Source organism: Dipodomys merriami, unplaced genomic scaffold (assembly GCF_024711535.1).
Source record: "Dipodomys merriami isolate MVZ:Mamm:240054 unplaced genomic scaffold, mDipMer1.0.p SCAF_44, whole genome shotgun sequence".
Classification (NCBI taxonomy): domain Eukaryota; kingdom Metazoa; phylum Chordata; class Mammalia; order Rodentia; family Heteromyidae; genus Dipodomys; species Dipodomys merriami.
The window spans coordinates 4,684,253-4,705,262 of NW_027206002.1; the positions used below are offsets into that span (position 1 = coordinate 4,684,253).

The following is a 21,010-nucleotide window of genomic DNA, read 5'->3' on the forward strand; positions in this document are numbered from 1 at the left end:
CGGAAGGACCCGCGCCGGAGCCCCCACCCCCCCCCCCACCCCGGCAGGGCACTTCCGAGTCCTCTCTAGGACGCTGGAGGACTGACTCTCGTTGGTCTGGCCTAGTTTCGGACACGTGACCCGCCGCTGGCCCAGGGTGGGAAGTTGGTCCTATTGGCGCGGTGCATGCTGGAACTACGGGCTGGCTCCTGTTCTCCTGGACGGGTAGGGAGCCATAATGCTTAACTGTCTGCGTATCTGAGCACACACAGTTGGTTACTGAGTTAAATCAGAGGATGTTCCTTGGAGGTAGTGCTGGAAGTCTCTAAAGTACACAACCCAGACATGGGTGTTTTTCTATTGAAGAACGTAAAAATGTATAGACAGCACCTAACAGCCATTTTCGCTTCTGTGCCTTTGCTTGCTTAAAAACTGCTAAAACCTTGAGGAGTGGAGTGGAAGAGGCAGAAAACTGGACTGCCCTCATCAACGTAGGCAAGCACCCCTGAAGGAATTTATTAAAAGGCATGGAGTCACATTAATGCTTAAGGTAATAGAAATTAGAAGTTATGATTACTAACCGCTCGTTTTTGCTTCTGTACGAATTGCTTTGTGCTAGATGATTTTATGGTTTTTGTATGATTTTAACTGTGGTTTTAGTTACTCAGTAGTGGAATGTCAGCCTGGGAGCCTAGAGTTGCTTAGTAAAAGACTTCAAAGGGTTTACAGCCCTGACCAAGGGCTCAAAGTCCTCAGAATTATCCCAACAGCTGCAACGCCCCTCCCAGAGGCCTGGGCAGTAAGGCCCTAGAGAAGAAATATAATGTTTTGAGAAACCTAAGCAACTCCATTTTTGTTTAACACTCCATCTCAGTTCTGCGACTTGACTCGTGACCCACTTTAGCCCCAGTGCTAGGAATTTATGACAGAAAGCCATGCACAATCTTGGAGCCATAGATGGCGTTTGCTCAAGGCAGGTGTTAGTCCCCAAGTGGTGTTGCCCCCAGCCACCTAGGACTAAGAGTTTCTGATCAACCGGTTCTTCAGAGCCCAGGGCGAGACATGCCATGTATTCTGTTGGTCCAGGTGTGACTCATAACCTGTTTTGGTCAAGCTATGGACCAAAGACATTTTTCTGTAAAGGTCAACCAATCATATTTGCCCAGCTTAGCTTGCTTTAAATGTTAACCAATCATGTAATTTCTTTTTTTTTTTTTTTTTGTCGGTCGTGGGGCTTGAACTCTGGGCCTGGGCGCTGTCCCTCAGCTCTTCAGCTCAAGGCGAGCGCTCTACCACTTGAGCTACAGCGCCACTTCCCCAATCATGTAATTTCTTATGTAAAAATTCCTTAAAGTTGTTTGTTCAATACTATAAAAAACTGTGCAGATTCTATGCTCAGGGCCTCTTAGCGTCACCGGTTACCCTGTGCGCGGAGGACCAAGCTCGAGCTTGCAATGAACCGGCTCTTTGTTGTTTACATTGATTGTGGTCTCTGGTGGTCTTCTGCAGGTCCCTGAATTCCGGTATAACACCATCAAGGGTGATTGGTGTTGAGAAAAGGGATCAGAAGTTTGCCTTCAGTTTGCTTTAAGAAGAGTGACACACACACACACACACACACACACACACACACACACACTTGTTTTGGACACCTATTTTATTTTAAATCACTGCTGCTGTTATACTATTTTATTAATTGTGCCCAAGATTCTAAGATTGATCTGTTTACTAAATTTGAGGGCATAATGGCAAAGATAAGCCTCTCTTTAATAAAGGTGGGATTTTTAACCAGATGTCCTTTTTAAGAAGTTTTGAGATGTTTTCCTCTGCACTTTCATGATCAAAGGAGTGTTTACCAGTTCTCTCTCTCTCTCTCTCTCTCTCTCTCTCTCTCTCTCTCTCTCTCTCTCTCTCACACACACACACACACACACACACACACACACACACACACACACACACACACACACACACACCAAGGATAAGTGTCTTTCTCTTTAAGCTATTCTTACTTTCCTTTCCTAAGAATGGTGGTCATTTGAGCAATGGACAAGGTCAGAGGAAAAGTTGTGTTTTGTTGAAACTAAATGTTGCAGCTTAGGGAGTATAATACAAAGAAAACAGTGTTTGTGTGCTTTTAATCAAGCTGTTCATTAATACAATGTTTATCTCTGAGTTCTTGGTCCCTGTTTCCCATGCCTCATTTCCCTTATCTATCCTGCCTCAAACCAAGTCCTCCTTGTTCCAGCTGGGAACCTCTAGCAACAGGGGAAGTACTACACCAGCAAACATTTTTGCCAGTTTTAAATACGAACAATAGGGAATTAAGAGCACTAAGAAGATTAATTGGAGAAACATTAAAAACAAAGAACATGAAAATGACATTAACCATCACTACCGTTATCTCCCATTGCAGCTGGATGAAAACAAAACAACAAAATAAAACAGTAGGATATAAACACTGGAAAATGGGTATAACTATACTATTTTAAGATAATACAGTTTTATTTTCATAAATCCAAAGAGAGTTAACTTGCAAAGCTAGAATAAATGATAAGAGAATTTTGTAAGGGACATAGTTTCAGAATTAACACAATGGAAGAGTTTCTTATGTACAAACAACAACTGGAATAATAGAAAGACTTCATGTACAAAGAAATAAACAAGCAGAAAAACAAATACCCTGGGGGAGAGATAGCACATGGATGACTGGGAAGCATCCAGAAAATAAAGTTGGAATTGCATCTAGTTCTTACAGCAGGATAAGCCAGATGTATAAGACAAATATCACCCAGCTCTGATGGCTCATGCCTGTAATCCTAGCCACTCAGGAGGCTGAGATCGAGGTTCGTAGTTCAAAGCCAGCCCAGGCAAGAAAGTCCCTTGGACCCTTATCTCCAGTTAACCACCAGAAAACCAGAGGCGGAACTGTGGCTTAAAGTGGTAGAGCAGTAGCTTTAAGCAAAAAGAGTTCAGGGACAGCGCTCAGGCCCTGAGTTCAAGCCCCACAACCAACAACAACAAAGAAATGTAAAATGCATGCAAGAGTCAGGAACACTGGTGTGTGTCTGTAATCCCAATCACTTAGAAGGGTGAGGCTGCCTGAGTCCAGAGATTAGAAGCTAGCTGAACAATGTGATAAACCCCGATATAACCCTGTTTCAAATAAATGCACATACATGAACACATGCATGCACGCGCGCACACACACACACACACACATACACACACACACACACACACACACACACACATGCACACACCATCACCACTGCTGCTATCCTACCTATAAAAATATCAGGAAAATTTCTCTGATCATATCTCTTTTCTTTGATCATTTTTTGTCTCATTACAGCACAACATCCAGAAATTATAAAACTAAAGAATACCCTATTCAAACACCTAAAATACGTTTGTGTATGGCAAAACTACCATAAGGAAATCTCAAAAATTAAGTGGCTACCTGAGAAAAAGAATATTTGCTTCTTATATCATAAAGGGAGCATTTCCCTGACCCACACAACAAGCTATTCCAAGAGGAATATAACTCCTTGGGAAGATGGGTTAACAGAGAAGTATGTGCAAATGACTCCTAATAAAAGATGCAAAGCCCAAACTACACAGAAATACCAAGATTCTTGCATCAGAATCACAGAGATGCAAAGGTTGGATAATATGCAGTGGCAGTGGTGACTTTCAGAGGGGTCCATCCTCAGAATGTATCGACATGCATGTATCCTTTACCATAACAATTCTGCTCTAGAAAATTCATCATGTGGGTGCACCCACACTGCTATAGCTCAATTCTGAAATATACTCCAAAGCCTCATGTGTTGAAGACTCCGTCACCAATTCCCAGCACTACTGAGAGGTGACAGAGCCATTAGGGGGTGGGGCTTAGTGAAAGGAAGTTAGGTCGTTGGGGGCTTGGCCTCAAAGGGAATATTGGATCCTCAACCCTTTCTTGTCTTTCTGCTATGTAACAAACTTTACTCCACCGCATGCTCCCACCATGATGTACTACCATGCCGCCACGGGTACAGACCAGGACCAGCCAATCATGGACTGAAACCTCTGAAGCCATAGGCCAGAACAAACCTTTCCTTTCCTTTCAGTTCATTTATCTCAGGTATGTGTCACAGTGACAGAAAGCTCTATTACCCGCTTGTGAAAAGGTGTATGAAAAGGTGGCTGACTGCGGTATTTTTAAAGCACAAGATTAGTGAGTTAAGGAATTGATTCAATTATTGCACATCACACGTCTTAGCTTGTCAGGCCTGTCATAATAAAGTACCATAAAACTAGATGGCTTAAACAAGTGACAGGTGTTGTTTTATATTTTTGGAGACTTGGAATCAGAGATCAAGGAGTCAGCAGGGTTGGTTTCTCCCAAAGGCTGTGAGAGAGAATCCATTCCATTCTTCCTGCTGAGTTTCTGGGGGTATGATGAAAATCTCCTGCATTCTCTGACTTGTGTACATCTAGCCTCAGTCTTTTCCTTCATTGTCGCAATCTCTCTGTGTTAGTATGCATGTGCCTTTCTCTACCTTTTACAAAGAAACCAGTCACATTGACTAAGCTACTCAAGTATGATCTTGACTTAGCAAATTGAAATGTCCCTATTTCCAAAAAATGATACATTCTGAGGTATTTGGGTTAGGATTTCGATGTATGCATTTTGAGAAGAACACAACACAATTCAACCCATTCACAAACTATGTTCAGAGAGGGTGAAGAACAGGGAGAGGAGGAGGAGGAAAAAGAGGAAGAGGAGGAGAAGGAGGAGGAGGAGGAGGAGGAGGGGAGGAGGAGGAGGAGGAGGAGGAGGAGGAGGAGGAGGAGGAGGAGGAGGAGGAGGAGGAGGAGGAGGAGAATGAGCAAGATTTTTGTGATACAAGTCTGAAGTCCCAGCTACTTGAGGCTGAAACAGGAGGAGGATCGCTTGAGCCCAGGAGTTTCGAGGCTATCCCGGGCAACTAGTGAGACCTGGTCTGTTAGGTCCACTTGGAAAAAACAGCCTCTTTGCTTGTTCCCCTTCCCTAGAATACCCAGCCCAGCATTTCAACCCAGGTAACTGTAGCGCCTCAGGGCAGTGGGAGAGTCTCCCAGGCTCTGAGATCATTGCTGTGGCCACACCTCCTCTCCACCCTCTCCCTATATAATCAGTCTCCATCACTAGCTCCCTCCCCTTACATGCCTGCACTCCATACCCTTGCACCTCAAACTGCAGGCTGACAGTTTGCTCTCCCCTCCCCGGGGCAATAAACCCTTTTCTGCCTGAACCATGTGGCCTCTCCTTGAGTGAAGCTTAGAGTCTCCAAATTAAGTGCATGGAAAAGTCTTTGAGATGTATCTTAGGTGAAGACATCACTGTACTGCTGGACGCTGTGGTTTGCACTTGTAATCTCAGCACTTGAGCGACTGAGACAGGAGTATAGAGATTCCTTTTTGGAGGGGGAGGTACATTTCCTTCTTATAGGCCATGCATTGTGAACCAAGAGAGCACACACTTCCTTTATGAATTAAACATAACAAAACCTAAGTTGAATCAGATTGCCAAACTCCTCTCAAGAAGAATTATGTGTATTTAGGAGGTCTCCAACCATAAAATAAAGAGCTTCTCTGGGAGCTGGATTTAGCAGATTGGTTTTTTTCCTCAAATTTTACAAGTCAAGTGTTTCTATGGTTGCTTAATTCAGTGATCACCTATAGTAAGGAAATTCACCCTCTCAATTTTCCAGGAATGTTGCTCTGCTCTTCATTGCTTGCGCTGTAGTGTGCTTGAGTAATTTCCTTTCACGCTGAAGTTTCCCTCCCACTGTGCAAAATCTGTGTGGCAGGTGGCGCTGTTGAGCTCTGAGCGGGAAGGGAGAAGGGAGTGAACCTGTAGAGCTTTGTCATCCGCTGCTCTTAAGGACTAAGCCACAGAGCGGGAAAAGAATATTGACTATTGTTACTGTGATCATACTCCTGTAGATATTGAATTTTCCTGAGGGGAGTTGGTAATCTTTTTCTATTTTGCTAGATAGAGAAGGGACAGGACTAGAGGACTACAAAGTGAATCTTTAGGCTGGGTCAAATGTTGTCTTAGAGAGCAGAAAAGCAGGTGAAGAGTTAAGGGGTCGAGGTGCTCTGTAACTATCCAAGGGCTGCAGACAGCCAAAATAGCCAGTGATAAGTTATTCTCCAAATAATGAAACATGCAGAAAACTACCAGAAATTTGGCTCCATTTCTTCAATGCAAAAATTGCAAGAAAAATAAAACAGGAGAAAACAAAAACAAAAACACTTGATGGAAGCGATCAGCAAATAAGCCTGAATGGCAATTAAGCCTGAATGGCAATTAAACCCTTAATACATTGTCTGTTCAGATAATGAAGAAAATGAGAAAAATCAACCATATCTGATGATACAAAGTGACCAGTATAAATATCTTAAAGAAATTAGTACATTGTGGTTATTCATGAAATATTCATGGATGAGACAATGTCTCAGATCTGTTCCAAAATTATGTGAGGGGCTAGAGGAAAATAAGTGGAAATTAATATGACAGGGAGCCGGGCGCTGGTGGCTCACGCCTGTAATCCTAGCTACTCAGGAGGCTGAGATCTGAGGATCGCGGTTCAAAGCTAGCCCGGGCAGGAGAGACTGTGAGACTCCTATCTCCAATAAACCACCAGAAAACCGGAAGTGGCGCTGTAGCTCAAGTGGTAGGGCGCTGGCCTTGAGCTGAGGGACAGCACCCAGGCCCAGAGTTCAAGCCCCACGACCGACAAAAAAAAAAAAATAATAATAATATGACAGGGAACAGCTAGAAGTTGACAATTTTTGAAGTTGATGCTGGATACATGAGTTCATTACATTTTATTTTGTATATATGTGAACATTTCAAAATTGAAAGTTTCAAAGGAGCTGAGCAAAGGTAGGGTTCAGAGAAGAACACACCCTTAGACTTTGTCGCAGCAATTACTCCTGTGTCAGCTACTAAGGGAGCCCAGGACATATCACTTCAAGTCTAATAAGGGCCCACAGGCCTTTCCTAATTTGTGGGATCTCAGCAGGTGTATAGACTGCTGTCTCAGAGACTCCAACTGCCTCACCCTACCTCCCTTGTTACCCAAAGAAGAAAATAACTTTTAGCCACTACTGTTAGGGAGTCAGACTTGTTTAGCCACTAGGTGAATGCTTATGATTACCATGGCTTCCTTAATTGCTCTCATGTGGTCTCCACTGAAACCACAAGGAGTGGCCTCATTATCTCATTCTTGTTGATACTGGAAATCCTTATCTCTCGTGACCTTCACTAACACTGGCCCACTTTACATCAAGGCCTCCTCACAGCCAGTGAAAGTAAACATTTAAGAAATTACTCATTCAGCCTGGGCTGCTGTAGGTATATGTGGAATTATAGTGTTTTATATGTTACTTGGTGTGGTGGTTTCCTTAAATGATTTCTTTCTTGCTACACTGCCCTGATTTGATTCTTATTTTGTTCAGCCATTGATAGTATTCTTTGGGGTTCAGTCAGCTGTTTATGTGTTTCAACTTTTATTTCATGCAAGTGCTTTTATATCTGTTTTAACTTCTTTCATTATTTTTGACACTGTCCTTTTGAGTTCGCTGTGAAATTCCATCTACTTCATTTTCATTTAGGTTCCTTTATTATTTCTTTATTTAGTTGTCAGCTTTTGGATGAATCATATGGCCTTGTGTTTTTTTTGTCACATTGCTAATGTTTTCTCATTTGGATTTATGTATCTCATGATGAGGTTTGGGTTGGGGGCTTAATCTGCCTTTTTTTAGTTCAAGATTTCACAGCATTTAGATAAGATTTGGTAGTGGCTGGGTTGTGGTGAATTTTTTGTAATTAGAAGGGGGTGTATGATTCAGTAATTAAACATTCACTCACCTGTTTAAGTTGTGTCCAGTCCTCAATTCCACTGAGAGAAGTTCAGTTGCACAGATGATATGCATCCACCATGAGATCACATTAACCCCTAACAAATCATGGTTATTTCTCCAGTATCTTAAGAAGAATAATGGAGGAAAGATGATACTTAGTTATCTAGGGGAAACTTAGTAAATAACTGTGGTCATGAAACAGAGATAAGGAAGAGTAATACTAATAAATATTACCGGAGGTATCTTGTTATAAGTCTAGAAGGGGTGGTGGCTGAGAATAAGAGAAGGGGGTAATAGGAAAGTTAGAATGAGGGCTGAGAATGTGGCTTAGTGATAGAGTGCTTGCCTACCATGCATGAAGCCCTGAATTTGATTCCACATAAACAGAAAAAGCCAGAAGTGGTGCTGTGGCTCAAGTGGTAGAGTGCTAGCCTTGAGCAAAAGAAGCTCAGGGACACTGCCCAGGTCCAGAGTTCAAGCTAGGACGGGCAAAAAAAAAAAAGTAAGTAAGTAAGTAAATTGACATAGGTAGAAATGATGAATTGAGAAAGAAGGTTAATGATGAATTGAAAAAGAAGTCAAAAGAGATTGGAAAAAAATAGACAAAAATAACTAGCATGGTGATCTAATTGTCTGTCAAAGTATACATAACAAAGAATGATGGATGGGGGGATAGAGGCAGAAAAAACATAAACAAGAGAGCTATTCTGTTTGTGGAGAGAAGGAAAAGGTTGATAGGGGAAGATAACAGGAAGCAAAAGATACGGTTGCAGGTTGAATATTGAAAGAATCATGCCTCACATGTAGTGATTAGGAAAAAAAGAGGAGAAAAAGTGCAGCTAACAAGATGGTGAGAAATAGAACAAAAACACTCAAATCACAAAAATATTATTAAAGGTGAATTGAAAATATTCAATAAAGATAAAGAGCAATAAAATCAGTGGAACTTCTCCGTTGCTCTCCAGAGCATCAACATCATCATCATCATCATCATCATCATCATCATCATCATCATCATCATCATCCATCCCCCAAATCTGTAGCATTCAATCCACAGCTAAAAGAATTACTTGAAGGCTTAACTCAGTGTGTTGTCAGTTAATCAGAGTCTAAGCCCTGGGATAAAGTCCCCTCGCCCTGATCCATTCCCTTTCTATCTTTATTGTACCCTACTTTGAGATAGATGATTATGGCCTGCCATAATGCAGTGATTCAAAGTTCAGAGTCTGATACCCTCAACACACACAGCCATGACAATGTGAGGGAGACGAAGAAGAATTACACAGCTTACCATCAGCGTATATGGAGTCTTTCCATATCTTCTGCACTCGGGACAGCTGGTCTGTTCTATTCAATTATACAATCCACCCATCCTGGCTGTCATCTGTCTCTACAGTATGAGCTTCATCTGAAGGATATATCCATGGCCCTCACGCTTATTTTGGTTCTCAGTTTACTTAACCTGGGGTCAGGTAAGCTTACAAGTTGGACTGTTTTCTATCTTCTTGTTGGTCAGTGGGTTAAATTGTTTAGCTACAGTGACTGTGAAACTGTGAAATGGTGTATTTTCTTTGTCCTCCTTTGTATTCTCCTGTTTTCTTCAAGCCCCTGCCTGGTAATTACTGAACACCAGGATTATAGAAATAGATACTGACACCATTAAAACTATTCCAGTGGGAGAAGAGGGAATAAGGAAGAGTAATAGGGTGTGTGTTTGATCCAGATACATTTTATGGATGTATAGAAAGGACATAAGGAAAATGCTTTATACAATTAACATACACTTAAAAGAGCTATTGCATTGTCCTCAAAATAATAGGAATCAAGGAGCTGGAGAGAGGCAGTGGTGGTGGAGAGAGTACATACCCAGGATGTCCTAGGGAATTAATTGTTGATTCCCAATGTGTTATGGAGCATTTCAGTTGAATACCCATGTCTGACTTGGGTGCATGTCAGACATGCAGGGAGTAAAGATTATGTGTCCATCTTTGAACATGCTGCGTTGGAAACATCTAGGGTGTGAAATCTAAGGGGAGAGGAGTTAGGGTATAGATTTTTTTTTTTTGGTCGGTTGTGGGGGCTGAACTCTGGGCCTGGGCACTGTCTTTCAGGTCTTCAGCTCAAGGCTGGCACTCTTGAGCCACAGCACCACTTCTGGATTTTTTCTGCTTATGTGGTGCTAAGGAATCGAACCCAGGGTCTCATTCATGTGAGGCAAGCACTCTACCACTGAGCCAACTTCCCAGGCCCCGGGGTATAGACTTTTAAGTGAGGAATTCATTGGTACATGGCATCATTGGAGCAGAACTCCACACTGACAGCAAGCCCCTGCTCCAGTCATCCATTCTGTCACCAAGGGTGGGGGCCGGTAGGGAATAACTGATCTTTTTCTTGCTAGCATTGTCAGATACTGTGTTGTGTTTTCACAATTACATCATGTCTAAAAATGCCTGTCTCCTGCTTCTAATATATTCTATATTTGTCCAACTCATGATTTTTTTTTTGTTGGTCGTAGGGTTTGAACTCTGGGCCTGGGCATTGCCCCTCAGCTCTTCAGCTCAAGGCTGAAGAGCTACACTTGAGCTACAGCACCACTTCTAGTTTTCTGAGTGGTTTATTGGCTTTCCTGCCTGAGCTGGCTTTGAACTCGATCCTCAGATCTCAGCCTCCTGATTAGATAGGATTACAGGCGTGAGCCACCGGCGCCTGTCTCAACTCATGATATTTTTAACTCCCAAGAGTTTATTTTATAAGTTGGGGAGCATCTGTACACACCTCTAAGGATGTTGGTGCAAACTGAGAATGACAGGCACAGAAGTGTTCTATCAGGTGTAAGAGGTTACAGAGGCACAAGTCACTTGATTTAGTAAGACCATCATGAAAATCTTCCACCCTTGTCCACCAACTCCTCATTCCAGCCCTGAGTAAGACACACCAAATGGATTTTACTCAAGTTAATTATCTGCCCTTATTTCCCTCTCCCCCCCCAGCAGCCCAGTGGCAGTTGATGGGGTCAGAAAGGTTCCTTTCAGCCTCCAGAGGGCAGGATGTAGAGTTCTCCTGCGACCTCTCCTCCGAGACAAGTGCAGAGCACATGGAAGTGAGGTTCTTCAAGAATCAGTTCGATACGGTGGTCCATCTCTACAGAGACGGGAAAGATCAACAAGCTACGCTGCCAGAATATCAGGGGAGAACCACGTTTGTGAAGGATTCCCTTGCCAAAGGACATGCCACCCTGAAGCTGGCCAAAGTGATCCCCTCAGACACTGGCCTGTACGGGTGCTGGTTCAACTCCCAGACTCACAGCCAGGAAACCATCTGGAAGCTGCAGGTGACAGGTCAGTCCCTTGTTTCCTCGGATTTACTGAGTGTATTGTCTAATTGCAACCATCCTGTTCTTGACAGTTTAGTGAGTGAGGGTATTTTGTTTTAAGTCATCTAAACTGACAGTTCATTCTGCCTTGGTGTGCTCATTTTATAGTATGTGTAGATTCTTGTGACTATCATCAAGTTTATAAGAAAAATCTCTTGTGTATATTGAAATATTGAACTGCCTCATCAGCCTCATCAGCCCCAAATCTCTCTCTCTCTCTCTCTCTCTCTTTCTCTCTCTCTTTCTCTCTCTCTCTCTCCCACACCCACCCTCCTCTCTCACCACCATTCCCAGGCTCTGGAAATCACTAACCTGTTCTCCATCAATGTACATTTTCATGTCCTGAATGGCTGATGATCCCAGAATCTTCTGAGCTTGTTTGTCATCATCTGTCCTTCTCCCCAATATCCTAAGTAGATAATTTTAAAAGCAGAATAGATTTTCTTGTACATGTGTGTGTGTCACACCATTTGAGGGAAAACTATAACCATTTTCATCATTCTAAGTGCTTCAAAGAACATTTCTCATTCCTGTATCCTATCCTTGAGTCTAGCAACAACTATTTCACATTCAGGCCCTAGAAATTGGACTCTTCTAGTTACCTCCTATCGATAGAATCACATTTTTGCTCCTTTGTTTTTGGCTTATTTCACTCATTATTTCATAATGTTTTCAGGATTTCCTTTATTTTTAAGGTTGAATAATATTCATATATCTATGTCTATCTATACATACCATTTTTAAAATATATTCATCTGCTAATAGACAGATTGTCTGATTCCTGTTCAGCCAGGATTAGTCCTTGTCCAAATGTATGGGTATACAGCTGCTCATAACACTCTTCTTTTTGTGCTGGTCCTGGGGTTTGAACTCAGGGCCTGAATGCTGTCCCTGAGCTTTTGTGCTCAAGGCTAGAACTCTACCACTTGAGCCACAGCTACACTTTGGCTTTCTTGGTAATTAATTAGAGATGAATTTCATGGGCTTCGCTGTGTGGGCAGACTTTGAATTTGGATTCTCAGATCTCAGCCTCCTAAGTAGGTAAGATTACAGGCGTGAGCCACCAGCACCCTGCTCATAATACTTTTTAAAATCTTGTGTGTGTGTGTGTGTGTGTGTGTGTGTGTGTGTGTGTGTGTGTGTGTGTGTGTGTGTGTGTTATGAGACAGAGTCTTGCTATATAGCTCAGGTAGGGAATCTATTGTATATCAATCCCTTTGTTAGAACTTGCATTATCATTGCTTCATTTATCCACTCAAAAAGTATTTATTAGACCCTTGGACCCATCTAGAGCATAAAAGGAATGTTAGAAAAAGCAAAGGGGCCAGGCACAGGTGGCTCACCCCTGTAATCCTAGCTACTCAGGAGGCTGAGATGTGAGGATCACAGTTCAAAGCCAGCCTGGATAGGAAAAGTCTGTGAGACTCTTATCTCCAATAAACCACCAGAAAACCAGAAGTGGCACTGTGGCTCCAGTGGTAGAGCGCTCGCCTTGAGCTGAAGAGCTGAGGGACAGCGCCCAGGCCCAGAGTTCAAGCCCCCCACCCACACACACACACCAAAAAAGCATAGGAAAGGTAAATTCTCTTTGGCAAGAGGATATGGACAATTAAAAGTGATCATACTGAGGTTATCTGCTCCATGATAGTCTACATGTACCCCCTCTTCCTGGCATATGTCTTCTTCTTCCAAATAATGAAAGGCCCAGGCAGTGTGCTAACTTAGTCATGCTTCTACAGTTACCATTTTCATAGAAAACAAAATGTGTATTCTAGTTGCTTCCAGTGTCGCACGCAAATGTATCCTTCAAAGAGATTCTGTTATTCGTTTCATTGTGTTTTCTCCCCAGAAGTGGGTACCTCTCCTCTCATTTCCATGCTGGAACTCGCTGGTGAAGACATCCAGCTGACCTGCCACACCTCGGGATGGTTCCCTCAGCCCATAGTCAATTGGAAAAGTCCACAGGGGCCTCCCTTTCCATCTGAATCCAAGACCAAGAAAAGCCAACATGACCTGTTTGATGTGGAGACCTCCCTCACCGTTCAAAAGAGTTCTGGGAGTATATCATGCTCAGTTCAGCACCCTGGCCTGAGCGAAGAGTTAGAATCCACCGTGTGGATAAGAGGTGAGTTGGGGCAGGAGGAAGATACAGGGAAGAGACCAGCTGTCTACCAAAAAAGTAGGAAATGATTAGAAAAAGACACATTAGTTCAGCGAGGGAGGTTACAGATGTTAGTGTCTAGGAAAAAGAGATTTTTAAGAAAGAAAAAGAACTGGTAAGAACAGTTATTCCACAAAGAAGAAAAAGTTAACTCACCAGGAAAAAAAACTACCATTTAAAGTATAGCATTTTATTATAGCATATATTAAATGTATAAACATTGATAGAAATATAAGAACTAATGTATGTGATTCTAAAACTGATTAAATAAGTAGGCAAATTAGCAATAAGATACACCATTGGAATAACAAATTAAGCTTAATATTTGGGGCTCTCTTTTGTCAGTCCTGGGCTTGAACTCAGGGCCTGGGCACTGTCCCTGAGCTTCTTTTCCTCAAGACTAGCACTCTACCAGTTGAATAACAGTGCCACTTCTGACTATTTCTGTGTATGTGGTGCTGAGGAATCAAACCCAGGGCTTCATGCCTGCTAGGCAAGCACTCTGCCACTAAGCCACATTCCCAGCCCTGGGGCATTTTGTAAAGGGGTGACCAGAGCTGAGAGGGGATGGGGAACCCCACATTAAAGCCTGACAAGAGCTTGGAGACATAGGAAAGAAACAAAGGCACAGGTAGGAGGCTTGCATAGCAGGTGATCTTGGTCAGGCTATAATCTGATTATTGTCTCAGGATTGGTCATGGAAAACCTTATCAGTGGCATAAAGTACCTTCTGCTTGAGAGGGGATGGATAGCTTAATTTCAAAAAAAATTAAAGCAGACATTGAATATTTATATCCTTTCACAGGGTATAAACACAAACAATGGTTTTCAGAAATTTTCAAGAAATTGGTATTCAACCATGTTCCCTAGCCACAGTCTAGTTAGGGGTAGTTCAACTTCTTGTCACAAGGTGTTCATCAATCAGACATTTTGTTCCTGAAATGCAGGGAGAAGGCAGGGACGAATTACTCACAAAACATGTCAAAGAGGCAAGCTGGAGTTACTTAGGTCAAGAACTGGGCACAGCAATGAGGAAATGGAATGATTATTTTAGAATTACTATTAAATGTGTTTAACTGTATATATAAAAAAGAACTGGGCACTCTTCTGGGGACTAGGGCAATGAATAGGGACCCCTGAGGTCTGGTACAGGACATTGTAAGAGCTGGCAGCTAGCAATCTATTATGGTATCACTGCGATACCATCCCGTTCTCAGCTTGGAGTCATCTGGTAGGAAGGGAGGATTTTTCATTTGGAAGAAGACTCCTTAAATAATGAATGTGTCTATGGCCAGAGGTGAGCAGGACTCTGACTCCAGGTTCAAGCAGCCGAAGTATACACATGCAATGCTCTGCCTTGAGCAGAGCTGCCAAGGGTTTATCCTGTTCGCAGTGCTCATCCGGCATCTGCAGCCCAGTAACGATGAGTCAGGGCTTCTAGCAAAAGCAGTCTCTAAGACCCTCTTATAACCATAACTCACTTTCTCTGTAAATAGCCAAATCCAGATGTATCAAGTCTTATTCAAAAATTCCAAGTGGTAAAGCTGAAGAGGAAATTATAGTTAAATGTCCTATTTCCCCACCCCCTGTAGTACATAGGGATACCTTAAGAGAAACTTAAATTCCCTTCCCTGTTCAATAGTCACTAAAGGATCTATGGGACTGTTTTTCAGAGGCGATTTTCCAGCCCTCACCCTGGAATACGGTTTCTGTTTCACTAAGTGCCTTCTGCTGTGTCATATGTATTGTTATCATTTCAATGAAGATTTCCTTCACTAAAATGCAGGGTAAGTAAGTGGACCCATGGCTAGTTTACACTTTTAACAGGGCTGGGGTCAGTATGCTTCCGGGTACCGACCTGAACCTTTTCTTCTACACCTGGGGCTGGGAGCTCTTACCTGGGCCATTTGACCATAGTTCTCATGACTTCCTGGAAAGGCCACACCTTTTCAAAGCTCTTCCTATTTCACATGTATGGATAAGAATTGAAGCAGGATGGACTAGGGGAAAATGAAGTCTAGAAAGCTTACAGCAAATGCAGGAGATATTCATTTATCTATTTCCCTTAAGAAAGGGACCAAAGTCATTTAGGGGAACATGAGGTAGGGATAAATTGATGAAAATGAGCCTGGTGAAGGTATTTAGAGACACTGAAGCTATCTTTGCTTCAAAGAGAGACAACAGGATGCATCCCGTCTTGAGAGATGCATTTCTCACCCCAACAATTAACATTTGGCAGGATGTATGCCTTCCTGAGAGAAATGCTCCCCCAAAATGTAAGCAACAGATGACAGATGAGTTCCTCATCTCAAGGATAAGGATGTGTTTTACGGCAGGATGCATTCCTACCTGGAAGAAATGCCCAAAACATCCAGAAACTCAGAAAGCGTAACACCTGGAGTGATTAGAGCAAAGATAAAACAACTGTCAAGCCATCCCTGCCTTTACCTTATAAATAGCCCTAGTAGCCAAGGAGCTGTGTGTCCCTCTGTCTCTGCTCCAGAGCACCAGCACTGAATTAGAATGTGTGCCTTTCTTTCTGCTTGTCTGTCTGCTTGCCTGCTTGCTTGCTTACTCAATAAAGCTCAGCCAAGTTTTCGTACCATCGTGACTTGTCCAGAAATTCTTATTCTGTGATCAAAGTCAAGGATCCTAAGTGAAGAATCCCTGCTTTTTTTTTTTTTTTTGGTCAGTCATGGGGCTTGAACTCTGGGCCTGGGCGCTGTCCCTCAGCTCTTCAGCTCAAGACAAGTGCTGTACCACTTGAGCTACAGCGCCACTTCCGGTTTTCTGGTGGTTTATTGGAGATAGGAGTCTCACGGTCTCTCCTGACCGGGCTGGCTTTGAACCGCGATCCTCAGATCTCAGCCTCCTGAGTAGCTAGGATTACAGGCGTGAGCCACCAGCGCCTGGCTCTTTTTGCCAGTCTTGAACTCGGGCCTTGGGCTCTGTCTCTGAGCCTCTTTTGCTCAGGAAACTTCACAACACTTCACCTGCATCCAGTGACAGAATCAGGGAGAGAAGTGCTTCATGTGTACTGTTGAACTGATAGAAAAGTCTAAGAGCAGCACCAAGATGCTAGCAAAATGTTATGCTGTAGTTGAAAACTTTGTAGAAGAAATAAGTCGGGGGTGGGGATTAAATAATAATAAGTCCCAGGTGTGGAGGTGGAACACCAGAGGCAGGTGAGGGTTGGTGAAGTTTCCCTTTAAAAGTAGGGCCTTGGGCTGGGAAGGTGGCTCAGTGGTAGAGTGCTTGCCTTGCATGCCTCAGGCCCTGGGTTCGATTCCTCAGCACCACATAAGCAGAAAAAGCCGGAAGTGGCGCTGTGGCTCAAGTGGTAGAGCGCTAGCCTTGAGCTGAAGAGCTGAGGGACAGCTCCCAGGCCCAGAGTTCAGGCCCCACAACCGACCAAAATTCAACAACAACAACAAAAAAGTATGGCCACTTCACTGAAGGTCTTCGACTCAATAGCTGAATAAGAATTTCTGGAAAAGCCACAGTAGTAAGAAAACTTGGCAAAGATTTATTGAGTAAGCAAGTAGGCAAGCAAACAACAGGCAGACAAAAAGCAGAAGAGCAGACACACACTCCAACAGAGTGTGGGTGCCTTAGAGGAGGGACTGTTACAGGTATTTATAGGGTAAACCAAGGGGGTCTGACTTAAGCCTAGGAGTTCATTTTGTTCTCTCAGTCACTCGTGGTGTTATTAACACTTTCTTCTAGCTCTTGTGTAACATTTTGGTTGTTTGTCTGGGAGGGGAGGGGTGGCGAGGAGCATTTTTCTCTCAGGAAGGGATACATCCTGCCAAACAAATGTTAATTCTTGGGATGAGAAATGCATGTCTCAGGAAGGAATGCATCCTCAATGTATCCTGCCTCAGCCGCACCTGCCTCTAATCCCAGCACTCGAGAGAATGAAGTATGAAGAATAAGAGTGCTAGGACTGTAGGCAACAATGCTTGATAAGAAATGTACTCGTTACCTTGCCCATGTAATCGTAACTCCTCTGTATGGTATATTCACAAGTTAAAATAAATAAATAGATAGATAAATAAAAGAGTTCTAGGAATGCCTGACCTACATGAAGTGATTCTGTTTCAAAACAAAAACAAGCAAACAAAAAGTCAGTTCAGCTTCAGTAAGTTTTTACACCCAGGAAGCAATTTTCTCCTCTTGAGGATAACCCAGTTCCTTTGAGAATGAATGCCATCATCCCACCTCCAATACCCAGCCACCTTCTCCCTCCCTAACCGTCATTCCCAAAGCCCTAGGATAATAGATAATAGAAAAGTTCCTCTCTTTAGAGTGAATGGTCCTTATTTCTTGTCTTACCCCAGGTAGAGACACTGATACAGGTTTGGGAGTGGGTGCAGAGCACAAAAGTAGAGTGCGAAGAAGCCCCGAATAGCCACAGTCCTCCCACCTGAGGCAGGCATCAGGTCTGGTTCCACCCTTCACACCCTGTTTGACCATCAGTACTGTTTTCTTTTCAGGGAAGGAGCAGGCAGAATTGGGTGAGTGCTTCATCAAATTGTGATACATTCACGCCATTCATAGATCTCCCCTGTTCCACTGTCTGGGTCATCTGCAGGCTACTGTGACACCAAGCTGGACAGGAAGCTTGGGCAGCCAAGGCAAATACAAAGCAACTCCCTTCCCCACTCATCGATGAAAGAATCCAGCCTCCCATGTGTGGAGGAGGTGCTAAAATTCTCTGTAAAGTTTGCCTGTTGATCTATCTTTGGGGGGGGGGGGAGGTAGAGGGAGAGAGTTGTTGATTCATGAGATCTTTGGGGGATATGAGGATTCACAATGATGAAATCACTGCAAGATGTTTCCCTCCATTTCCCTCTCACCCCAGCCTGATGTTTGAACAGTTATCCAAATCTACATGACTACTGAATACTCTGTTTTTATTGTTGTTTCAGCAAAGCTTAAGGAAACCTTAGGTAAGAGTACATATTGAACCTTCTATACACACACACACACACACACACACACACACAAGTGTGTGTTCCCCTAGTCCTCAATTCTGAAGTTGGAACCTTTTCTATGTTTTGATTGCAGACAAGGAAGAGAAAGTCAGACACGCAGGTGAGAAGATATGTTCTTCCCCAGGCACCATTTACCTTCCTCTTCCAAGTCCATGACTAATGGACTCTTCTGACCTGAGTCCTGTGGGAGCCTGCAGACACAAGATGTATGATGGCAATCCTTAACTGTCTGCACATGTGGATAAGTTGCATTTTGTAGAGATGCCCCATGGCCTTCACTAGTGGGTCCATGACACCTCCAAATGTGCAAACACCCTGGGTCTTGTCCCCTCACCCGGCCTCCGGGTCACCAGGCAGATGCTGAACCATCTACTCTCTCTGCTTGTTTTCAGAATGGAGAACGGCCCAGAAACATGCAGGTATGCCAGATGCCTGAGGGGGCCACAGGGCAGAGAGCTTCCTGTGGGTTTCAAAGAGGGAGCTATGGAACCCATCTAACCTGAAGATGATGATCTGGGGGTCCTCATCTGCTCCAGGACACACACAGTTAAGGTCTAGAAAGGGGCAAAGCAGGGCCTGAATCAGCCAGGGTGCAGGTCACAGGCAAAACTCCAGGTGATAGACAGAAGTACTGACTGGCCAGGGACAAGGGTGAAGGAAGTCTATTCAACAGGAACTGGTAGACGAGAGGCTGATGGACAGGGGAGAACTTTCTCCTCATAAATCAAATAGGAAATTAAATAAAGAGACAAACGTAAGTTTGGGTTGAAGTCACAGCTGGGCACTCCAGGCATCAATGAAGCTGTGCTGGTACTCAGGAGGCTGAGCTCTGAGGATGGTGATTCAGAGCCAGTCTAGGCAGGCAAGTCCATGAGACTCTTATCTCCAATGAAACACCAGAAAACCAGAAGGGGCAGTGTAGCTCAAGTGGTAGAGTGCTCGCCTTGAGCTGAAGAGCTCAGGGACAGCACCCAGGCCCAGAGTTCAAAACTCATGACCGACAAACAAACAAATGATAGAAAAGCATCTGAAGGGTAGGGCCCATTGGAGACTCTGGCTTTGGGACTCACCTGATTCCAAAGAGTATTGCAAAGAGTTAATATACTGTCACAGGCCACATCAATGACGCATGCTCCTTCTCTTCCTACTCTGGCTGCAGTGGAGGTGACCCTGGACCCGGAATCAGCTCACCCTGAGCTCTACATTCGCGATCTAAGATCTGTATTCTGCATGGATGTTCCCCAGGCAGTGGAGTTCTCAGAGAAGAGATTCACAAGGAAGTGCGTGGTTACTTCTCAGGGTTTCTCGGAAGGGAAGCAATACTGGGAGGTGGACGTGGGCTATAACAAGCGCTGGTATCTGGGGGTCTGCCGGGACGACGTGGACAGGAAAGAGAAACACGTGACTTTGTCTCCTGACAATGGGTACTGGCTCCTTGGCCTATGGGGAAACAAGCAATATTTCACAATCAACCCCCAGACAGTGAATCTCTTCCCCCAAACCCCCCCTCGGAGAGTGGGGATCTTTCTGAATCTGGAGGATGGGACCATCTCCTTCTTCAATATAAATGATGGGTCTCTGATTCTTACTTTGGAGATTAAGTCGCAAGGCCTACTGAGGCCCTACATCCAGCTTCAGATGTACGGGAAGGAATGGCAACATCCCATCTTCATCTGCCCAGTGTCCTAAGAGAAGCAGGGCTTCTTCCCAAAGTTTGCTCATTCTTCTTCTCCTGGCGTGATCACTATTGTTAATCCCATCCCCCGCTCACTGAGGCTATTACCTTTCTTGTTTTCTACTGGCCTGAGAACCCTACAGAAGCTAATAGTAATTGCTTCTAGATGAGCAGACAGCATCTCTGCCACATGGAGTTGGGGTTCACAGCTGCTCTGAGGCGAAGAAGGAAGAAGATGGCTATGTATTTCGTTTGTGAAAGGTTTATCCAGTTAAGAGACTTTCAGCCAGTCACAGTTTTCAGATCCTCATCTGTCAGTTGAAGGATGATGATTCCTATGTCAGGAGACACAGAAAAAATTTTGATGTTGTTGATTGTGGAACCTGAACACTGGTCCTGGGTGCTATCCCTCAGCCCTTCAGCTCAAGGTGAGCGTTCCAGCACTTGAGCAACAGTGCCACTTCCGGCTTATTCTGCTGATGTGGTGCTGAGGAATGGAACCCAGACCTCATGCATGCGAGGCAAGCACTCTACCACTGAGCCAGAAGAGATTTTTAAAAAATGAATGTGGAGGGAAAGGTTGGCTTGGGAGGGATGGGAGAGGGGTGGAGATTGATGAAAGGGACGACATTGGATTCATAAACTGCTTGGTTGAATTGCATCTCCTTTGTACAGCTACAGAGAGATAATAAAAAGGAAATGAATGGCCAACATGATCCTTGTTTGTCTATTTCTTTTTTTTTTGTCAGTCATGGGGCCTGAACTTTGGGCCTGGGTGCTGTCCCTCAGCTCTTCAGGTCAAGGCTAGCACTCTACCACTTGAGCCACAGCGCCACTTCCAGCCTTTTCTGCTTATGTGGTGCTGAGGAATCAAACCCACAGCCTCATGCATGCAAGGCAAGCACTCTACCACTGAGCCACCT

General features: G+C 43.8%; 1 protein-coding gene across 6 annotated transcripts; it reads left to right on the forward strand.

The window, feature by feature from the left end:
* Positions 1-149: 149 nt before the first annotated feature.
* Positions 150-20,790, forward strand: LOC138807967 (butyrophilin-like protein 8). 6 transcript variants are annotated; one of them, XM_069993866.1, is made up of 9 exons: positions 150-204; positions 10,872-11,219; positions 13,104-13,379; positions 15,089-15,202; positions 17,912-17,932; positions 18,347-18,367; positions 18,486-18,512; positions 18,805-18,831; positions 19,572-20,790. In XM_069993866.1, the coding sequence occupies exons 2-9, from the start codon at positions 10,889-10,891 to the stop codon at positions 20,099-20,101; spliced, it is 1,347 nt and encodes a 448-aa protein (XP_069849967.1). In that variant the 5' UTR covers positions 150-204; positions 10,872-10,888; the 3' UTR covers positions 20,102-20,790. The 6 variants fall into 6 exon arrangements, with proteins under 6 accessions (XP_069849967.1, XP_069849965.1, XP_069849966.1 ...); XM_069993864.1 differs by having other exon boundaries at positions 175-529; XM_069993865.1 differs by having other exon boundaries at positions 175-529; positions 10,875-11,219.
* Positions 20,791-21,010: the final 220 nt, after the last annotated feature.

Excerpts from the sequence above, each read along its gene's own strand:
- LOC138807967 (XM_069993862.1), top strand. The coding sequence starts at position 9,305 with ATGGCCCTCACGCTTATTTTGGTTCTCAGTTTACTTAACCTGGGGTCA. Across the intron at positions 17,933-18,346 it reads GAAGGAGCAGGCAGAATTGG|CAAAGCTTAAGGAAACCTTA; the intron begins GTGAGTGCTTCA and ends TTGTTGTTTCAG. Across the intron at positions 18,513-18,804 it reads AGAGAAAGTCAGACACGCAG|AATGGAGAACGGCCCAGAAA; the intron begins GTGAGAAGATAT and ends GCTTGTTTTCAG.